The sequence below is a fragment of the Mobula birostris genome, chromosome 4 (assembly GCF_030028105.1).
Source record: "Mobula birostris isolate sMobBir1 chromosome 4, sMobBir1.hap1, whole genome shotgun sequence".
Classification (NCBI taxonomy): domain Eukaryota; kingdom Metazoa; phylum Chordata; class Chondrichthyes; order Myliobatiformes; family Myliobatidae; genus Mobula; species Mobula birostris.
In genome coordinates, this window is record NC_092373.1 from 175,931,504 (window position 1) to 175,949,119 (window position 17,616).

Below are 17,616 nucleotides of genomic sequence, written 5' to 3' on the forward strand. Positions count from 1 at the left end.
TACACTCAATTTTGTTTCTAAAAGGGTTTATCTAACGAATTTAATATTAAACACAGCACATATTTTCCTCACATGAATATAGTGACATTTGGATATTAAATACACCACATATTTTTTCGTATGAACATATAAAATCATTGCAACACACCAATATTGCTGAATCAGTGGGAACCTGCAACAAGAGGGTCCCATCGAGGGGTGATGGGAGACAGCAATACTCAAATGAGGTTCCTTATGTTCAGTCTATTCCGCAATTTAGTTTTCGTGGCTCTTAGCACTTGCTCACATTTCTTTCCGCTCAAAAAACTCAGCGGGTTTGTCTTCAAGTGCAGGGTGCTTGGACTCAAGGTGCCGAAGCAGTTTTGAGGGCTTCATTGCCTCATTAGACAGCCTCCGCCTGCCCGCCTGTTGCCAGACGCCTTGGCTAGGTGTGGCTGGTCGTGGGTGGGGTGAGAGGACAAGGTAAGGGCCGGAAGTCCCCATGCCGGGACCATGGTGGTCGCAGTTCGAAGAGAGTGACCAACCGAGCGAAGGGCACGACAGGGTACGTGCCCGCCCCCCCTTGTGGGTAGATAGGATCTATCAGCCAACAAAAGTTTGGCTTGAGGGATGACTTTCAGTAGATCATTGCCAGGTAGCTGCTCTGCTACTTATGAAACCCTGAGCCTGAATTAGGTCGTCTGCCAATATTTTAGCACTGGGTTCCCCACGAACATTCGGTGTGCTAAACAGGTTTAGAGGCAGCACCCATCTGTCCGCACTCCAGGACAGTACCAATGGTACTTCTCGCAGGCCGCGCAAAACAGCCGGTTACCCGAGGCCAACCAGTGATTCCTGGCGCAAGGATATCACTGCGCTTAGGCGACTGATGACCTCGTGTGCGTTCAAATTCAACAGTGGGTGTGACAGGGAATGAGGAAAGGTACAGCTGACTCATATCACTTCATATCGACAAATCATATCATTTCCTCGCAGCCCAGTAGCACATGCTTTGCGGCCCGGTACCAGTCCGCGGCCCAGTGGTTGGGGACCACTGTTTTATTGCATGAACCTAGTCTAACATGGTGAAGAGAGACAGGTTGCAACTGGGTTGGAATATAAAAATAGAGAGGTTTTGTTGCAATTTTACAGTCTGTTAGTGAGACCTCATTTGGAATAATACTGTGTATTGACTTGGTCCCTTGAGATCCAAAAATAAAAGATATTGTAGCACTGGAAATTCACTAGGAAATTCCTGAGATTAGAGTATTGTCCTATCAAGAGAGATTAAATAGTTTGTGTCTGAATTTTTAAAGATGAATTCAAAAGGTAGATGTAAATCATTTGAAGGTATACTACCTTCAAAGTTAATTTTATAGTTCAAGAGCGTCCCTAAAGGACATAGTAATGTGAAATGTATTTCCTCTAATTTATCAAAATGCACAAGGGGTAGATATTCAGATGTGAATCAGTGGCTAGGCAAAGAGGAAATTCCATGTTCCATGACCTGGCAGTGTGGTTGGGAAAAAAAATCACTAATCATTCAAATCTTTAAATTTATTAATTGAATCTGTCAGTGCTCAAATAGTACAAAATGTGACACTTTAACAGTTAATCATGATAGGCGACAACAGCTATACTTGCCTTAGGTGGTTTAAATGGATAGTCTGTAGGAAAGTGTATTGTCAAGAAAAAGACTCCACCCTGATATGGACTGTCATTCTATAGAGAAAAATAAAATTAATTTTATAATCCTTCAAACAATAAAAATCTGTATTATCAAACTTTGAACAAATACTTACAGGTCCCATGATCGTTGCTTGCCAGTGAAATGCTAAAGAAGAAAGAAAAATTGATTAGTTATACCAACAACAAAAAAAAACTAAAACAAATTAATACATTTATACAATTACATTTGATATTCAAAGCTTAGTCTAAAGGCAGATAAAACAAAAAAAAAGCAAATAAAACAAGAAAGTGTAAAACACTGGAAATTGCCAGACGATCAGGCGGTATCTATGAAAGAGATGAGAGTCTTCAACACTTTCTACAGGTTCTGCCTGACGTGCTGAGCATTTCCAGATTTTCTATCTTTATTTTCGTCTAAAGTCATAGTAACAAACTGCATTCCACACATTGCTGCAAGGTGGATAAAAATGGGCACACTAACTTTCATTCTTCTCCAAGTCGATGGTGGCTGATAACCAACAAGGGCCAGCTTAAAAACCACTCACCAAACCAGAATCGCTAAGTTTAACAAAGCCAGAATGCAGGAAAATTCAGGAATTCATTTAGAATTTGAGCAGATAACTTTAAGACTGAAACCTTACAATGGAAAAACATTTCAAATCCAACCCAGCAAATTCATGCCTATGAGTAAAATGTAGTAAATGCATTTCGAAGGACAGAACCAAGTGGACAGGCTGGCTCAACTATAAGCAGCATATAGTGTAACCAAAATAGAGGTAATGAAAAAAGCCTCAGTTAGCCAAATAAATCTCCAAAATGTACATCACTGTACCACTGTGAAATCCATACATAAAAGGAAACTATTACAACTAAGATTTGTGTATTAAATACTTGCCCAAGATGGATTTGCCAAGTCAGAATTATGAACTGTAACTTGTTATGACCTAGTGTCAGGATATCTTTTTCTCCTTAATGTAACCCTATATACCAAGAAGCATATTAGAAATAGGTTATCTTTGTTGACGATCTGATATACCACATCCAAAGCTTTTAGTACAGGTGGCCCCCGTTTTCTGAACGTTCGGTTTACAACACCTCGCTGTTATGAAAGACCTACATTAGTTATCTGTTTTCGCTAACAGAAGGTATTTTCACTGTTATGAAAAAAGGCAGCGCACACCCAAACAGCCAAGCTCCTCCCCCGGAACTGCATTCTAGCCGGCATTGCTTAAACACGTGCTTTATCTCGATTTATTTTGTGCATCCGTTAGCAAGATGAGTTCTAAGGTATCGGAAAAGCTTAAAAGAGCTCGTAAGAGTGTTACACAGTGTAAAACTGGACATAATTAAGCATTACGATCGTGGTGAATGAAGTAAGGATATTGTCCGCGCGTTGAACTTGCTTGTGTCCACCATTCGCACTATTTATACAGAGAGAGAGAAAGAACTTTGAAAGCTGCCGATGTTACTGTTGGTTCTGCTCATAGCAAAGTGGTCCCTCTTAGTCGGCATACAATAATGGATAAAATGCAAAGTCTGTTGCTTGAGTAGATTGATGGGTATACAAAGCGTGGTGTTCCGTTAAGTTTTCTTATACTTAAGGAGAAATCAGTCAGTCTTTTTAATAAGCTGAAACAGAAAGTACTGGACGATGGTGATGAAAGTGTTGCGAAAGTGGAATTTAAAGGTAGTCATGGGTGGTTTGATCGGTTTCTGAGGCGAGAGCAGCTTCGTAGTTTAAGCAGTAGCCCCCAACCTCCGGGCCGCAGACCGATACATTGCCACGAAGAATGCAGCGGTGCAGCAGTAGTCGGAACGCACCCAGCACATCTTTAAGAAAAAAGCCGAAATAAACAAGCTAATTAATTAGATGCTGCCCAGCACGTAAATGTCAGCCCAGATCAGAGGTGACTGCCGATTGCATCAGGTGCTTATTCGTATAAGTGTTTAATTGTGACAAAACTGCAATTTATTGGAGTCTTCCCGATTCCGTAAGTGAAACTACACTGTACATACATTATTTCTACTTTATATAGGCTGTGTATTTCTATGTGTTATTTGGTATGATTTGGCAGCTTCATAGCTTAAAGGTTACCAGAGAGAGTGTTTCTGCAGAGAGCGCTTCTGCAAGATTTTCGCTGTGCTAGACAGTGCTGCAGAAAAGTATTTCTACTTTACATAGGCTGTGTATTTATCATATCATTCCTGCTTTTACTATATGTTACTGTTATTTGGCATGATTTTGTAGGTTATTGTTTGGGTCTGGGAACACTCAAAAATTTTTCCCATATTAATAAATGGTAATTGCTTATTCACTTTACGACATTCCGGCTTACAAGCAATTCCATAGGAACGCTCTACCTTCGGATAACGGGGGAAACCTGTAGATGCAAAATGAAAATAACCCAAGGAATTCTGAATCAAGTAATTAATTCTAATTCAAGTCACCAGTTTACCATTCAACATATTGATCTACAATAACACAAAGCATATCAATTGGGAGCAAGTGTAAACTGTTCAGCCCTTCAAGTTTTGCCATTTCATAAGGCCGTGGCTTTGTATTTTCCCATCCAGCCACGATAAACTTTCATTTCTTGCCTGTCCACAAGTGTTTAAATACTCTACTCATTTGGTCTATACACTGAAATCATGATGATGATGGAGGGACTGCCCATATCAATTCCACTCCACCCCCCCAAAAAAAAATAAAAGAACATAATATATTAATCTAATCGACATATTTCAACTCGAAATGTTAATTTACTTTCCCTCTCCACAGATAAACCCAACCTGCTGTGAGCATTTTCAAATTTTCAGGTCAAAGAATGCTAGACCTGATTTTTACTTCATTCAAAAGGAACTGCACTGTAACTTAAATCCACCTCAAACAATGAGCCACCTTCAGAAAGCCATAGCTCCCATTATTTCACTCAAATTGCCTCAGAACACATTCTCCAGAAGACAACTTTAGAAGCTCAAAACCTGCTATTTCATAGGCCCAAATTACTCACTGAATGCCAAGCTCTTTGGAACTATTCAGATGAAAACGAGTTTGCAGACATTATCTGCAGCATTTCGTTTCCACTATCACAGAGCCCCAATTTCTTCACACATTAAGGATTAAGTTCAACGCTCTGGAACTTTCCGAAGTCCCAGAGTCATACAGCACTGAAACAGGGTCTTTGGTGCATCAAAGACCCTGGAGAGACTTGTTCTGGAGCTGTTCCGGCCTATGGTTAGGCCACACTTAGATCCCCTCCAGTTCACTTACCAGCCCCGACTAGGAGTTGAGGATGCCATCGTCTACCTGCTGAACCGTGTCTACGCCCACCTGGACAAGCCAGCGAGCACTGTGAGGGTCCTGTTTTTTGACTTCTTCAGTGCATTCAACACCATCCGCCCTGCTCTGCTGGGGGAGAAGCTGACAGCGATGCAGGTGGACGCTTTCCGGGTGTCATGGATTCTTGATTACCTGACTGGCAGACCACAGTACGTGTGCTTGCAACACTGTGTGTCCGACAGAGTGATCAGCAGCACTGGGGCTCCACAGGGGACTGTCTTGTCTCCCATTCTCTTCACCATTTACACCTCGGACTTCAACTACTGCACAGAGTCTTGTCATCTTCAGAAGTTTTCGGATGACTCTGCCATAGTTGGATGCATCAGCAAAGGAGATGAGGCTGAGTACAGGGCTACGGGAGGAAACTCTATCACATGGTGTGAGCAGAATTATCTGCAGCTTAATGTGAAAAAGACTAAAGAGCTGGTGGTAGACCTGAGTAGAGCTAAGGCATCGGTGACCCCTGTTTCCATCCAGGGGGTCAGTGTGGACATGGTGGAGGATTACAAATACCTGGGGATACGAATTGACAACTGGACTGGTCAAAGAACACTGAGGCTGTCTACAAGAAGGGTCAGAGCCGTCTCTATTTCCCGAGGAGACTGAGGTCCTTTAACATCTGTCGGACGATGCTGAGGATGTTCTACGAGTCTGTGGTGGCCAGTGCGATCATGTTTGCTGTTGTGTGCTGGGGTAGCAGGCTGAGGGTAGCAGATACCAACAGAATCAACAAACTCATTCGTAAGGCCAGTGATGTTGTGGGGATGAAACTGGGCTCTCTGACGGTGGTGTCTGAAAAGAGGCTAATGTCCAAGTTGCATGCCATCTTGGACAATGTCTCCCATCCACCACATAATGTACTGGTTGGGCACAGGAGTACATTCAGTCAGAGACTCATTCCACCGAGATGCAACACAGAGCGTCATAGGAAGTCATTCCTGCCTGTGGCCATCAAACTTTACAACTCCTTCCTTGGAGGGTCAGGCACCCTGAGCCAATAGGCTGGTCATGGACTTATTTCCAGGCATAATTTACATATTACTATTAAACTATTTATGGTTTTATTACTATTTAATTATTTATGGTGCAACTGTAACAAAAACCAATTTCCCACGGGATCAATAAAGTATGACTATGACTATACTATGACTAAATCCACACAAACCATCACAAATTTTACATTAATCTGATTACTTTATTCTCCCAACATTCACTCAACCTGCCCCAGATTATACAAATCATCTAGATTTAGAGACACCAATTTTTCTACCAACCTGCACACATGGAGGTTGGGCAGTGGCAGGGAAACTGGACCAACCAGAAGAATCCCATGCAGTCACGAGGAGACCATACAAACATCATAAGGACAACACCCAACGACAGGATTGAATCAGAATCTCTGACATTGAGGCAACAATCCCATAGGCTGCTTTATTTCATACCCATTTGCGTTGACATGGCCTTCTAAAGAGAGCCGATAGAAGTATATAAAATTATGAGAGGCATAGATACAGTAGAAATGTCAAATACTAGAGGACAGTTTCAGGTGGCGTGGAGGTGAGGATGTGGACAAGTTCAATGGAGATTTATGAGGCAAGTAATTTTAATATACAAAGACTGCGAGGTGCCTGGAACACACTGCCAGGGGATGGCAGCAGATACAACAGCAATGCTTAAGAGGTATTTAGAGAGACGTGAACTGGCAAGGAATCTAGAGATATAGCACATCTACAGGCAAATAGAATTAGCTTGAATTGGTGTCATGGTCAGCACAGACATTGCTGCTCAAAGGGCCTGCTCTCTGTGACACTTAAACTGAAAATTGGTTAAACCTGTAATCATGCTGAATGTCAGGTACAAATCAGCAAAAGACTACCAGCGACACAAAGATTGACAACTGTTTGCCTTTGGAAAATGGTTAACTTTAAATCAACAACAATCTTCAAAATCTAGCATTAAAAATCTTCCTATAAATTCCAAAAACAATGTAACTTTAGACATAATTGCACATCTCAATTATCTGATGTGTTAACTGGGAGCCCATAGACTCCAAGAGTTAGATGACAAGTTCCGTGGTATATCCAGAAAGTCAAAAGCAGTGCTGAAAGGCAAGACCGAATCTGAGCTGATTTTCTACTTTAAAACCATTTTCCAGAACTGTCCCCGATCCCTGTGTTACACTACTGGACACGCCCTTCAACCCAAGACAGACACAGGTAATCCCATTAAATAATACAGCACTGAACATCCAGTCTATGCTGACCTGGCCTTTGGCCTCGTCCCATATACTTTCATCAAGACAATATCCTTCCAAGCCCCTCTTAATTGGTCTATCAACTAATTCTCAATCTATGCCGGGACATTACCCTCAGTCTTGTGTACTTTAATCTTGTTGACCAATCTCCTGCATGGGATCCTATCAAAACTCTTAAAATCTGAATACACCACCTAGATTAGTTCATTTTTATTTTAAACTCCATTAGCGACATCCTCAAAGTATTCCAATAGAGTAGCTGCCAAATCCTAACATTCTTTTCTAGGTATTATATTCTTACACCTCTTACCGATGACTTAATCCTCCCGAACATTGATGTAAACAAGTAAGTTAGGACTACCGCCCACGGTACTGTAGTAGTTAGCATGACACTATTACAGCTTGGGACATTCTAGAGTTTGGAATTCAATTCTGGCACCATTCTGTAAAGAGTCTCTGAACATCATCCCTATGGAATGCATGGGTTTACTCTGGCCGCTGTGGTTTCCTCCCACAGTACAAAGTCTAGGTAGTCATTGTAAATTATCCTGCGATCAGGTTAGGGTTAATCGGCGTTGTGCGGTTGCTGGGCTGGCGTGGCTCAAAGGAGGGAAGGACCTACTCTGTGCTGTATCGTTAAATAAAATAAATATCTTTTCTCAATCCTGCATTTCTGTAAGTGTGGTTATATCTGCCACCCTCCAAACTGCAGGAACCACCTGAGACACTAGAACTTTAGAAGATAAGAATTAGGTATTAATTGGTATTCTATTTTTAACAATCCAAAGCATTATGGATCCTCCCCAAGTTATTCAAAATTATTTAATGTTACAAATGTGTATTGCCTGTACACACAATTGAGTGTCTTGGGAGACTACCAGAATAGATACATTTTACAATTTAAATATATTGGCGGGCTTGCAAACTGGAGAAGATGTGTATCAAAGACTCAAACGATACTAATTGCTTTCTGGCTGATAAAAACTCAGAACAAGTGATCTGTCAACATTGACCAACAAAATTGCCACAGCAAAGTCTACCCAGATCAAGACTTTTCCATGTGCTGACTGAACAGCAAACCCAACCCAAGTAAAAATTCCTAAACATGCTGCAGATCTGAAAGAGTAATAGCTTTTTATTCTTCACTGAAGGTTGTTAGCCAAGGTACATCTTCACGTGAACTACACGTCTCTAATGCATATGGTGAGGATTCAGGAAGTAAATGTGAAAACCAAGGGAAAAATATCTGATGGAATCGTGCATGGCTCTTAAGCACTGGATGCTTCCACTGAGCAATCTTTTTTTTAAAATTGTTTTTAAATATTGTCAGTACAACTCACTTTATTAACATACAGTTCATTTAAAATACTCACCATCATCTCCAACTGGGCCTGCAGAACACTGTGCTGGAGGATCACGAGCCAAATCATTTAGCTCCTAGATTTAAAAACGAAAACACAGTTACAGCTCAGTAATTTAAAAAAAATCAGTCTGTAAAAGTGATTGTTGGACATGGCTTGTCAGAAATTTCAAAGCTACTATATTAGAAATTCATCCTGTGAATTTGTAATATTGATTAGCCAGTATAAAGCGGCTAACAGAACTTGTACTCTGCCAGGTCCATGGTCATTTCTTTCAACGATACCTGTTCTTCACTGGCAGATTGTTATTCTTTTCAAATTCACTGTTATGAAATTATTACTGAAATTAGAAGCATGATGCCATGCCTGTAGTATGGATACCGGATAGCAGCAAAGTTAGAAGGAGATAGGCAAACGAGGAAATCAAAGTTAAATTTATTGCAGTGGAAACAGGAGATGACGCAGTTTGAAGCGGCTTAAGTTTAAAGGTATTCCAAAAACTCTTTTGTAGTACTTCTTTAATTGAGATGTGCACTATTGCAAGCATTTAATAGGTAGTGGGAGCTTATCCTCACTACCCTCCCCCCAACCTTAAGGTTGTCATAACTGAGAAGGGGTTTGTAGGGGTAAGTTCTATTTATTAAATGGTGGGCATCTCAAATAGCCTTTGAAACCAAGCCCAGCTCCTGGCCTTCGCATGTGACTTAGCTAAGCCCGGCGGAACTATTTCTTCTGACAAAAGGAGATGCACAGGCGGGTTATTGGTGGCTTAAAACCAGTTGTTCTGGGCAGATGGGGCTTGCCAGCTGTGGTTGGCAGCTCAACTAGAAGGAAAACCCTTAACTCAAACCTCTACTGCCTTGCAGCTATACCCACTCATGGGAAAGGCATTGGGACTAAACTCTCAAGGGGGAAATCTGGAGCTGGAGTCACTAAGGCAGTCCTACATTGAATTCAACGATGACTGGCAACTCCTGTGACACCGCTGGTGCCAAACGGTATCAGCCTCTGCCGTTCCTTTGGATTCACCAGCTGCATGGAGAGGGGAGCCTGCCACATGGGCAACAGCTTGTTCTCAATATCATTCTGCCTGACTTGCATACCAACTGATGGCGTTGCACAAACAACGTAGACAACTGGGACACAGCAGCCATGGCTGACCCTGACCAACAGCGACTAATAAGTATTTATTTTGATTATGAATTATAGTAATTTGTAATGCCTTTAACAAATTACTAAAGGCTGTTATAACAATTTGTTACAGGCATACTGCTGCTACAATTATCATCACCTAGTTCAGTGACAATAAACCTGATTCTGATTTTTTAACGACCTAAAAGCATGAATGAATAGAATTCAGTAAAAAACAAATGTACACAAATCTGATGTTGGTATATCACACACCCGTGGACAGAGGGATTTTAATTTCAAAGAAAAAGTTCTACGTTATGGAAACCACTACCTGGAAGAGCAATGGCAGCAAATTATCAGAAAATCTGAGACGGCCTAAAATCACAACTTTGGAATTAAATGTTAGGGTCATAACCACAGATGTGTCGTACCACAGTCAAAGAGGATTAGAAAGTGTAAATCCAGCACCATGTACAAGTAGAATAGCAGTGCCTTACCTCACTATTATTCGTTGCCTCTCCACAGCCTGAGAATTCCCACTGCTCTTTCAACACTGCTATTTAAATACTGGTGGTATGTCACACAAAATGTAGTCTCTGGCTATCAACTCCTTCCCTCTTCTGAACTTCCTTTTGAGACATAACCAATGACAATTTGCACCTCAGTGTCCAATCAAATTCAGCTTGTATTCCGTATCCTCTCACGTTACAGCTGTATAGAACTTTGGTGAGGCCACATTTGGAGCATTGTGTGTAGTTCTAGTTGCCACATTACAGGAAGAATGTGGAGAGAGGCAGAAATGAGGTTCACCAAGATGGTGCCTAAACTTAAGTACATTGACTACAAGGAGAGACTGAACAGACTTGAATGTCGGAGTGTGAGGGGCAACATGATGGAAGGATAATACGAGAGATGCAGGTTAGATCATCAAAATCTTTTTCCAGGGCAGAAATGTAAAATATTTACATGGCAGCAATATGATTTATTGACTTTTATAATCCATACGTCCACTGATGAAGACAAGATACTGTTCACCTTCATTGTCCTACCTACTTTGGTTGCAACTTTGCACTCAAAGATTCTTCTGTTCATTAGTGCTCAAAGGTCCTGCCATTTACTTTAGGAGTAAGTTGGCTGGGGCTAGAATTAATTCCTGCCTGACCAAGGACCTGGAACCACTACAACTCACCTATGAATACAACAGCTCTACAGGAGAGCACTGTGACTCACTGCAAGTTGCTCCATGTAGGTTTTACAATCTTCTTCAATATCCACAACTCCAATTTGCCTTCTATCAACATTAATTAGACCATCCAATTTTTCAACCAAATGATCTCTCATTTCTTCAGTTCTGCAGCTTATTCTCTCTCACAAGCCTATTAACTTCCATATACTATAGGAGCAGAATTAAGCCATTTGGCCCATCAAGTCTGCTCCGCCATTTCATCATGGCTGATTCATTTACTCCTCAGCCCCAATCTTCTGCCTTCTCCCCATATCCCTTCATGCCCTGACCAATCAAGAATCTATCAACCTTTGCCTTAAATATACATAAAGACTTGACCTCCACAGCTGCCTGTGGCAAAGAATTCCACATATATACTATAAATTCCCCACTTCCCTTCTAAAAGGAAGCCCCTCTGGTCTTAGACTCTCTCAACATAGGAAACATCCTCTCCACATCTACTCTATCGAGGCCTTTCACCATTCAACATGTTTTATGAGGTCATCCTTCATTCTTCTGAATTCTGTGAATACAGGCCTAGAGCTATCAAACACTCTTCATATAACAAGCCATTTAATCCTGGAAACAACAGGAATTCTGCAGATGCTGGAAATTCAAGCAACACACATCAAAGTTGCTGGTGAACGCAGCAGGCCAGGCAGCATCTCTAGGAAGAGGTGCAGTCGACGTTTCAGGCCGATACCCTTCGTCAGGACTAACATTAGTCCTGACGAAGGGTCTCGGCCTGAAACGTCGACTGCACCTCTTCCATTTAATCTTGGAATCACTTTCGTGAACCTCCTTAGAATCCTCTCCAGTTTCAGTACATCCTTTCTAAGGGGCCCAAAACTGCTCACAATATCTCCAAGTGAGGCCTCACCAGTGTTTTATAAAGTCTCAACATTATATTCTTGCTTTTATATTCTAGTCCTCTTGAAATGAATGCTAACATTTGCCTTACTCACTACACATTCAACCTGTAAATTAACCTTCAGGGAATCCTGCACAAGGACTCCCAAGTCCCTTCGTGCATCAGTTTTTTGTATTTTCTCTCTATTAAGTAAATAGTCAGCCCTTTCACTTCTTGTACCAAAGTGCATGACCATACACTTCCCGACACTGTATTCCATCTGCCATATCCTTGCCCATTCTCCTAATCTGTTGGTAGCCACTCTACTTCCTCAAAACTACCTGGCCCTCCACCCATCTTTATATTATCTGCAAACTTTGCAACAAAGCCATCAATTCTGTCATCCAAATCATTGACATATAATGTAAAAATAATCAGCCCCAACATAGACCCCTGTGGAACACCAGTAGTCACCAGCAGCCAACCAGAAAAGGCTCTTTATTCCCACTCTGCCTCCTGCCAATCAGCCACTGCTTTATCCAAATGCTAGAATCGTTCTTGTAAACCATGTGTGGCACCTTGTCAAAGGCCTTCTAAAAATCCAGGTAAACATCAACTGATTCTCCTATCCTGATTGTTTCTTCCTTCAATTTATTTCTGCATAGAACTCAGATGTGATTTGCAACAGCTAATGAATCTGCCAGTACATTTTCAAGATGAGAGAAGACAAAATAACAAAATTGAGGGATATTGGGAAAATCTAGTAACTGCAAAGGACTACATAACCTACTTATGCTCTATTGGTATGGAAACACGATCACACTTATTTGACGTCTTTTTTAGATGAACGTTGTACTGCACAAATGCAACTTTCTCATTCTCTTCAATTGTTTGGTTATAATACTTCTGTAGAAGCCAGGCAGGTTTGTTTAAATTCCATAATAGCTCATAAATATTTAAGCGATGGTACAATAGGTTCAGGAAACGCTAGAGAAGCTAAAATCTATACTTTGCAGATATTAAATGAGAGGTGATCTCAGAGGAACATACAAAATCCCTATCAGGCTTAGAACAGGCACAGCAATAACGAAAAAAATCTTTACCCAGAAGCTAATGTATCTTCAGAATTCCCTCCCCAAGTTTGCAGTCACTCAGTCTATGAACGTACTCAAGAGATCAACAGTTTTTTTTTAAATTTATGGGAAATTCAGGGACATGGGATTATTTCAAGAAAGTGGTACTTAAGTAAAATATCACCCATGATGTGATGAAACAGTTGACTTGGGTTCTGCTACATTTTTATTCAAAGTAGTTGAAAAGACACAAAATCCATTAGGGAATCAAATTGATGTGCCTAAAAGACTATTAGATACAGTGACATGCAAAAGTTTGGGCACTCCTGGTCAAAATTTCTGTTACTGTGTATAGCTAAAGCTAAGCGAGTAAAAGATGACCTGATTTCCAAAAGGAATAAAGTTAAAGACGACATATTTCTTTAATATTTTTAAGATTACTTTTTTATTTCCATCTTTACAGTTTCAAAATAACAAAAAAGGAAAAGGGCCCGAAGTAAAAGTTTGGGCACTTTGCATGGTCAGTACTTAGTAACACCCCCTTCAGCAAGTATCACAGCTTGTAAATGCTTTCTGTAGCCAGCTAAGAGTCTTTCAATTCTTGTTTGGGGGATTTTCGCACATTCTTCCTTGCAAACGGCTTCTAGTTCTGTGAGATTCTTGGGCCGTCTTGCATGCACTGCTCTTTTGAGGTCTACCCTCAGTTTTCGATTATGTTTAGATCGGGGGACTGTGAGGGCCATGGCAAAGTCTTCAGCTTGCACCTCTTGAGGTGGTCCACTGTGGATTTTGAGGTGTGTTTAGAAGCAGAAGCTACCCTCTTTTCAGCTTCAGCTTTTTTACAAACAGTGTGCTGTTTGCTTCCAGAATTTGCTGGTATTTAATTGAATTCATTCTTCCCTCTACCAGTGAAACGTTCCCCGTGCCACTGGCTGCAACACAAGCCCAAAGCATGATCGATCCACCCCCATGCTTAACAGTTGGAGAGGTGTTCTTTTCATGAAATTCTGTATCCTTTTTTCTCCAAACATACCTTTGCTCATTGCGACCAAAAAGTTCTATTTTAACTTCATCAGTCCACAGGACTTGTTTCTAAAATACATCAGGCTTGTTTAGATGTTCCTTTGCAAACTTCTGACGTTGAATTTTGTGGTGAGGATGCAGGAAAGGTTTTCCTCTGATAACTCTTCCATGAAGGTCATATTTGTTCAAGTGTCGCTGCACAGTAGAACAGTGCACCACCACTCCAGAGTCTGCTAAATCTTCCTGAAGGTCTTTTGCAGTCAAACCGGGGTTTTGATTTGCCTTTCTAGCAATTCTACAAGCAGGTCTCTCGGAAAGTTTTCTTGGTCTTCCAGAACTCAACTTGACCTCCACCGTTCCTGTTAACTGCCATTTCTTAATTACATTACGAACTGAGGAAATGGCAACCTGAAAACGCTTTCCTATCTTCTTATAGTCTTCTCCTGCTTTGTGGGCATCATTTACTTTAATTTTCAGAGTGCTAGGCAGCTGCTTAGAGGAGCCCATGGCTGCCAAATGTTGGGACAAGGTTTGAGGAGTCAGGGTATTTATAAAGCTTTGAAATTTGCATCACCTGGCCTTTCCTAATGATGACTGTGAATAAGCCATAGCCCTAACAAGCTATTTAAGATCTGAGACCTTGGTAAAAGTTATGAGCTCAAATCTCTTGGGGTGCCCAAACTTTTGCATGGTGCTCCTTTCCTCCCCCCCCCACTCTGAAATAGTACAAAACAAAATTAATACTCTAATCTTGCTTAAAATGTTGAAAAGAATGTTTCATCTTTAACTTTATGACTTTTGGAGATCAGTTCATCTTCTACTTAACTATTCACGGTAACAGAAATTTTGACCAGGGGTGCCCAATCTTTTGCTGCCACTGTATTTACTGTGAATATTTTTTTTCTATAATAAAATGCCATAATTTCAAAGTAATCCAAAAATCCTTAATTTCTACATTACTGGGCATAGAATCATTTAATTACTTCACTTCAACAATTATCGTAATTTCAAGCTATAACCAGTTTTTGCACGAGTTTATAACAAATTAAAAAATTCAAATATATTAGATTTTAAATTACAAAGATCCAATACTACCCTTAGAAAATCAAGACAGACCATATCAAAATCTTTCAACCCAAATTCAAAGCAACCTTATCCACTCAGAAAGTGCGAGCAAACTGAAATACAGATGAATTGATGTTCAATGCACTGCCAAAACTGAATCAATTTCCACGTTCTGTGGGTCACTCCTTGTAGACATACTGACTCAACATTTGATCTAATCCTACACACCAAGTAATTAAAAGAACAGCAGGAACAAGTTTCTGAAAGCAAGATATTATCTGAACTCCATACTTCAGCTCTGATTCAAGAGGAAGTTAATGCAATTTTTTGATTGGCTTCAACATAATGTTTTGCCTTATACACACAATGCTGCAGGAACTCATCAAGTCAGGCAGCATCCATGGAAATGAACATGACAAGGGATCTCTGCCTGAAACATCAATTAGCTGTTCACTTCCATGGACGCTGTCTGAATTGCTGAGCCCCTGTAGTATCTTATATATGTTGCTTTAGATTTCCAGCATCTGCAGAATTTCTGGGGCTGATCATTATTACATATGGATTTCCCAAGATAAAAGTGTTGCAGGTGTCAGAAATATGCAAGAGAATGAGGAAAAAAACTGGAAATTAGACTTCAAGTCAGGCAGCATCTGTGGAGAGAGAAACAAAGTTAACATCGCAGCTTCAAGAGCTTTCACTGGAGATGTTTCATTGGATATTCACGTTGATCTTTGGTACCTTACCAGAAATTGGGGGGGAGGGTGGGGGGAGGAAGTGAGGAGAAAAAAAACGAATGGCCAGATATGAAAGAGGCAAAAAAGAAAACAATAGACAGGGGTGGTGATGAGGACTAGAATGCAGACAAGACAGTAGGTGAGATGAGGGGGAGAAAGGAAGGAGGTAGAATGTGATGAGTCGAGGGTGGGGTGGAGGCCAGACGAGGGGTGTGTGCCGGGGCTCAATGGACAAGGACATTGCCGACAGCAGCAACCGCTCACTTCTCGTTCCCGATGCATCATCTCCCGCAATTCCTGGGTAAAGTGACAATAGCCACCAGGCCCGGGAGAGGCGGCGTCGGCAGCCTGGTTTCCCCGCTACCCGAGTGTGAGGGCAAGCATCAAGTATGGGCCCGCATCACCCCCACCCCGGGCTCCAGCACCCGGCCCCACACCGCAGGCCCGGCCCCGTCTCTCTACCTTGGAAATCCGCTTCATTGCCATCCCGCGGGCCGGCACCTCCCGCTCTTTGTCGGGACTGACGAGTAGGAATCAGGGCGGCTAATTGCTGTGAGTGCCGCGGGTGCCGCGGCTGCTCGGCTCCCCCAGCCCGTGGGGCCGGAGCGCGGATTCGGTGCGGACTCTGTCCGGTCGCTGCGGCGCCGCTGCCTCTCGCCACAAGATGGCGGCTGCCGGAACTACTTCCCGCCCCGAGGCTGCGCACGCATCTGCCGCACAATCCGCCAGGGAAGCGGCCGCCGATGCACTCAGAGCACAGAATTTCCGCTTCTGCCGCTCGCCGCCTACTGCAGGCGGGGCTGCACCCATTGCGCAGGCGTAGCTTCGGAGGGCCGATGGAGTATAAACTCCCAGCGCATGCGCATGTCTGGAGTGCCGACAGAGAGCTCGGCCGTTGCGTGGAAACGTCCGTAAAGCGCCGCCAGCTGGCAAAAAGCGGATGGTATCAGGGATAATTGGTTTCCCCGGAATCCATTGCACCGATGGCAGCATTTTTTGCAAAGCAAGGTCTCACAACGGTGGGATAAAATGATTATCACGGTAATACATCAGAGCAAAATCCAAAACAAGCTGGAAATGAAACCATAGGAAGTGAGAGCAGTAGTGTTCAGCCCATTCGATGGAATCACGGCTGATCGCACATTCCTAGTCCACTCCCCTTATCCTTGATTCACGGGCCATAAATGTACAAAGGGTGACTGTGTCTCTATAGCCGTTTCTTGTAAGCAGTTCCAAAGACTTTCTGAGAAGAAATATTCTCATAAATGACTGCCTCTTATTCTTAGATTTAACGCTTTGGTTCTGAATTTTCCCCGGAGAGATAACACCCTTTTAGCACTTCCTGGACCAGCCTCCAGTTATAATATCCTTTCATGCTTCTAAACTCCAACAACTAGCATCCCATTCAACCTGTTAAACCTTCCTTCACAGGGCAACCTTTCCAGACACCACATCAAAATAGTGAACTTAGTCTGAACTGAACTCCATTTAAATAACATATTTCCTAAAATTAAGGACCAAATATGTTTGCAGTGCTTATATGTGTTGTCAACTTGTACAGTTGCAATTAGACTTCCTTATATTTACATTCCAAATCTCATGAAATAAGGGCCAACATTCCATTCGCTTCCCAGTTACCTGGTGCACACTGCGCACTTTCTTCCTCAATGTACAATTCCCTTTGTGCCACTGTTTCAAGCAGCTTCTCTTCACTTGTGTAATACTGTATTCTTTTACTCTTCTTTCTAAAGTGAACTACCTCTACATTTCCCACGTTAACTCTATCTGCCAACTTTTTATCCCCTCACTTAACCTATCAGTATTTCACTGTAAACCTCTGGTAACCTTCTCGCAACTTTCATTGTGTCACCTGCTCATTAATCTCTTGCACA

The 17,616-nt window shown here is 41.9% G+C and overlaps 1 protein-coding gene across 1 annotated transcript in view; it reads right to left on the reverse strand.

The window, feature by feature from the left end:
- Window positions 1–16,415, reverse strand: part of LOC140196780 (ubiquitin-conjugating enzyme E2 D2-like) — a 44,817-nt gene extending 28,402 nt beyond the window's left edge. Inside the window, exons 1-4 of the mRNA XM_072256556.1 lie at window positions 16,187–16,415; window positions 8,636–8,699; window positions 1,782–1,813; window positions 1,624–1,701 (exon numbers count right to left, since the gene is read on the reverse strand). Coding sequence (XP_072112657.1) covers window positions 1,624–1,701; window positions 1,782–1,813; window positions 8,636–8,699; window positions 16,187–16,210 — 198 coding nt within the window. The 5' untranslated portion in view covers window positions 16,211–16,415. The remainder of the gene's footprint in view (window positions 1–1,623; window positions 1,702–1,781; window positions 1,814–8,635; window positions 8,700–16,186) is intronic.
- Between the last annotated feature and the right edge of the window lie 1,201 nt (window positions 16,416–17,616).